At 39.0% G+C, this 5000-nt stretch overlaps 1 protein-coding gene across 5 annotated transcripts in view; it reads right to left on the bottom strand.

Moving 5' to 3' along the window:
- The window catches only part of LOC137975959 (carbonic anhydrase-like), a 21555-nt gene that overhangs the window by 2297 nt on the left and 14258 nt on the right, over window positions 1-5000 (bottom strand). For all 5 annotated transcript variants that reach the window (XM_068823182.1, XM_068823183.1, XM_068823184.1 and 2 more), the window contains exons 5-7: window positions 4507-4599; window positions 1803-1866; window positions 1005-1162 (exon numbers count right to left, since the gene is read on the bottom strand). In XM_068823182.1, coding sequence (XP_068679283.1) covers window positions 1005-1162; window positions 1803-1866; window positions 4507-4599 — 315 coding nt within the window. The remainder of the gene's footprint in view (window positions 1-1004; window positions 1163-1802; window positions 1867-4506; window positions 4600-5000) is intronic.

Genomic DNA, 5000 nt, shown 5'->3' with positions numbered 1-5000 from the left:
TGAGAAACGGGTCCCAGAAGGGGTACGTAAGAGGTTGGGCGCACAGCATTCATATTTCAACAGAGATATATATTTGGGTGTAGTTTGTAAGTGGCATCTTTATTCCCATGTAATACAGTGCTCGTTAACCCCAGTAGGGCTAACGCTCCGATAGGCTCGATTACAAGCCGCTATTTCGGGAAAGACGTCAGAGCGCTCCACCCTCGACGAATACCGGACTCGAGAGACTGAGGGAAATCGAGACAAGAACGCTCAGGAGCCGGTTGCTCGAAGTTTGGTTAGTGCTAACCGTTGGTTAAGAGATATCAAAGCTTCTAGGTTTTCATGGTATTAAATGCTGGTTATTCTTAATCATGCTTCGAGCCACCGGCCCCTGAGCGTTAGCGTCTCCATCTCCCTCACTCTCTCGAGTCCGGTATTCGTCGAGAGTGCATGGAGGGCTCTGACGCCTTTCCCGAAATAGCGGCTTGTAATCGAGCCTATCGGAGCGTTAGCGCTACTAGGGTTAACAAGTCCTGTATTACATGGGAATAAAGATGCCACTTACAAATTACATTGGCACTGGAACAAAAACAGCACTTAAAATTCGGGCCAGACCACAATACCGGGAATTCCGTGGCCTGCTATTTTCGAATAGTGTGGGATCTTTTAAAAATGGACATTTAAAAATGTCCAACATGCAGAGTTAATAAAGAAGGGTTGTGGGCCGTGGGAACTGAAGATGTTACGGCAATTACAGTTTTTCTCTGTTCTTGTGTGGGCCCATTTCCATTAGTAGGGCTAACGCTCACATGGTTCATATGGGGTAGAAACCTAGCACTTCACATTACACTCCAATCAGTTAAGTCTGTTCTTCAGAGATAGTCAGACTGAGAAATCGATCACTGGGAGAGGAGACTTTTGGTCATAAGCTCGTATCATTCAGTGCTTGTCATTCTCGACAGATGCAGCGCGAAAGGGAGCGCCTCTGAGGAAATGAATCAAAATCAAAAGGGAAATCTCACCAATCGCTCGGGTATTTTTACAGCATCTTTGAAGACTGTCCATGTAACTGCTTGATTGCATGTTGGAGTGGTAAGAGAGCCAGCGTACCGATAGTAATTTGACGTATTGGCGGCAAGAAGTGGTTTAAGCATGAACGGTGCGATCTCCTCTTTCGCGCCTGAAAAGAGAAACGAACGGAAGTGTTAATTTAAATGGCCAGTTAGCGAGACGACCTGAATTGATGGCTGTTGAAAATGACAATCTAAGAAATATATATAATGGCTTGGTGAGAATGGCAAGGTGTTTTAAGCTCCTATGTCTTCCAATCATTGAGTGCGGCATGACTACCATATGGTCATTTACAAGATGTAGTGAAGTTGGTCTTCTCCACGAAGCCTTTTTCAAATGTCAGCAGGATTGAAATGCTAGGAAAGAGCACGGGGTCAAATTTATTTAAATTTATTACGGTTCTAAGAACCTGCAAGGCTTCCGATTGTGAGAGACCACAAATACTGGTGATGAAAATCATGATGAAGGAAAGAAATGTATGTTTTTGAAGTACGGGTTATTGACGGAAGATAGAAATGATCGTCGCACTTAACTGGGCAATTTGAGCAAGTGTCACTTTACAGACACCTGAAAATTTCAGGCGGTTTCAAAGGGATTCGTATCCATGACGGTCACCTTTACGATGTCGTCGGTACAATACTCTACTAACTGATGAGCTATGAAGCCACTCAGTTGGGAGGAGGTCAATTTGTTGCGCTTTCGCCTCTAACCCGCACTTTTAAAAAAACGCATTTCTTCAGTTTCATTACCTCCTGGATTTAAATCTGAAATGTTACTCAAAAGCTCTTCATAGGCAGAATTTTCAGCACCAACCTATAAAATGAGACACTTTCAATTAGTCATTGGGTGTCGAGAGTAACTTAAGAGACGCAGAATTCAGTGGGACATAAATCAAATTTTTATCTGAACACTTTTTTTAAAAATCTAATTTAATAATGCGAGCAGCGTAATTACAACTCTACAGACGCATGGCCATGCCCACCATGTTTACCCTTTCTTACCACAATTTTAATTCCTCGGACCCCGACAATTGCGCTTTTTTACAGACATTTTTAGTCTTATGCTATTATTATTATTATTATTATTATTATTATTAGTAGTAGTAGTAGTAGTAGTAGTAGTAGTAGTAGTAGTAGTAGTAGTAGTAGTAGTAGTAGTAGTAGTAGTAGTAGTAGTAGTAGTAGTAGTAGTATTATTATAATAGAATAATATTTTAGTGCTGGAAAAGGAGGGGAAGGAGTGCTTCATTGTTGATGTAGATTGCCCTTTTGAAACACGGGTAGCAGAAAACGAAAGGGTAGAAATGCAAAAAGTATCTGTCATCCCCATTGCAATTGGATCCCTTGGGACTGTGAGTAAACACCTAAGGACGTGGATCAGCAAGAAGGGGACACCTGGAATCATTGCATTACTCCAAAAAGCATGTTTATTGGAAACAACTAAGATCCTAAGAAGGACACTAAACACCTAAGGCTATAGGAGATAGCTTGATGCTATGGGAAATATGGCCACCTAGGTTTGAGACATGCGCATAGTAATAATACTATTAATGATGCTGATGATGATGATGATGATGGTGGTGGTGATAATAATAATAATGATAATGATAATAATAATAATAAGAAGAAGAAGAAGAAGAAGAAGAAGAAGAAGAAGAAGAAAAAGAATGAAAAGGAATTTGGAAAAGTCGAAAAATATCAGGATTTGAAGTGGGAGATTAGAAGAATATGGAGTGTAAAAAAACGTGGATGTAGTACCAGCTGTCGTAGGGGCTCTTGAAAGTGTTACTCAGAAACTTGGACAATGGATTGAAAGATTGAGGATTAGGGTAAGAATTGGACTGTTGCAGAAAACTACACTATTGCCAGAATTTTAAGGAAGGTGCTTGACTTTTAAGTATCAGGAGAGTGTCCCCAGGGGACACTTGGTTATTTGTTATGACTCGCTCCCTTGGGATGAATGTCGGCATGAGAACAGCCAGAGCTCAGAGCTAAATGCAGAATAATAATAATAATAATAATAATAATAATAATATGTCAAATACCAAGGGCCAAACAACTGGCTTCAAAAGGGAAGGGGAAGACGACAATTTTCAGCCACTGTACGCGTTGACAATAATAATGAAATTTACCATTTTAGCGTCAAGTCTTCTAGCGCTGGGGCACTAGGTAATTGGGGACAGTCAACATGGAATCAAATAAATTCAAACATTGGCTTTTTGTGGGAGGGGAAAACCGGAATACCCGGAGAAAAACCTTATATATATGAACTTGTAGTTAACAAATATATATTATAACATGTTTTATTATTCCACTATTTCGCCATTTTACCATATCTGGTCAAGAGAATGCGCAAAATATTAGACGGTAATACAGTGTCCTTTTTTCGCTCTTATTTTGTACTTCCAAATTTTTGGAGTTTAAGGAATTTAATAAAACAATTATTCCAGTCGCGCTTGTTGGATATGACACCAGTTGTAGCCAACTCGGCGCTACGCGCCTCGTTGGCTATTTACCATTTTATATCCAACGCGCGCTCATGGAATAATTGTTAAATACTCGCGGACATTTTGCTCATTGCATACTACGCAACTCGCAAAATATCCGCGCGTATTATTTTGAAGCAAAATAATACGTTTTTGTAGTGGAATAATAAATCTCTTATTGTTCGGCCCCTGCGGGGCTCGAAAAAATACTACGCAAATCGCAAAATATCCTCGCGTATTATATGTTAAACCATCGAAAAAGATGTTTCTAATATTGTAATATGTATTTAAGATATAATGCTTTATTCCAAAATGCACGAGAAAAAACACGTGATTACTTATTAATAACATACATGAACAAACTTTAAGATGAGATTATCGTAAGTTATCAGAAGAAACGGACGCGTATCACGCAATCACGCAAAAATTGCGTCATCGGGTGCGTTCATTTGATTGGCCATCTTAGACTTTCTTTTTGCACTGAATTACCTCTTTTCTGCGCTGTGTTATCTGGTACCTATATTGCTCTAAGCCAATCAGAATCAAAAAAATTTTTTCTATGCATGTTATAGGAAAATTCACCACCTGAGGAGGGAATTCCACGCGAAAATCCGATATCGCGATGAGCGCGATATCGATTTTTCAAGTGAAATTTAACATGGAATTCACGAGTCAAGAGGTGAAATTTTCCGTGAATTGCATGGCTTTTTAAAGACGAAGTTATTTAATTTACTTTTGGCGAATGTTGTAGTTGTCAATGCCGAAACGAAAATTTGCTGTAAAAACATAGTTTACAATTTTTGCCTCCGTTGCTTCGGTGTAATATCGGTCAACCTCGTTTTAAAGTTGAATACCCCGTCTTGGTAGCAAATTAGATGCTGCGAATTGCCTTAGGCGTGCGATTCTATTAAATATTAAATATTTAAAAAATAGATATTAAATATGTGTTAAAATTAATAATTTGATACCTCAAGGAAAACACCAAGAACAGCCAAACCATCACTATGACCCAAAGCCTCGCTTATGTCTGGGTATTTGGTGTTGAAGCTGACAAAATGGATCTGTAAAGTAAAGTTGCATGATATTGAACCTTCTAGGTACTAAGAGGCACGGTCTTCATTTTCGTTTCTTTTTTTTTTTTTAATTTTAGACGAAAGAGGCTTTTATGCCTGGGTATTTGAGTATTTGACGTTAACGCTGACAAAATGAATCAGGAAAGTAAAGTTGCAAAATAAACCTTCTGGTTGCTGACTTTGAGAACCATTCGGTTTGCTTTTTTGTAATATTCGCCGCACGTAGTTGAGTGTGAGGCATGTGGGAAATAAACCAATTGAAAAACAACAGCAGCTTTAATAACAACTTCAAGATTTTGTAACTTAAAGGACGGAAGGAGACGAGGAAGACAATTATGTTCAGAAATGCAAGTAATTAAATGCCTGCACAATTTTGACATCCAACACGA

This window comes from Montipora foliosa, chromosome 11, assembly GCF_036669935.1.
Source record: "Montipora foliosa isolate CH-2021 chromosome 11, ASM3666993v2, whole genome shotgun sequence".
Classification (NCBI taxonomy): domain Eukaryota; kingdom Metazoa; phylum Cnidaria; class Anthozoa; order Scleractinia; family Acroporidae; genus Montipora; species Montipora foliosa.
The sequence above is the reverse complement of the archived record's forward strand: the minus strand, read 5'-3'. Positions and strand labels throughout refer to the sequence as shown.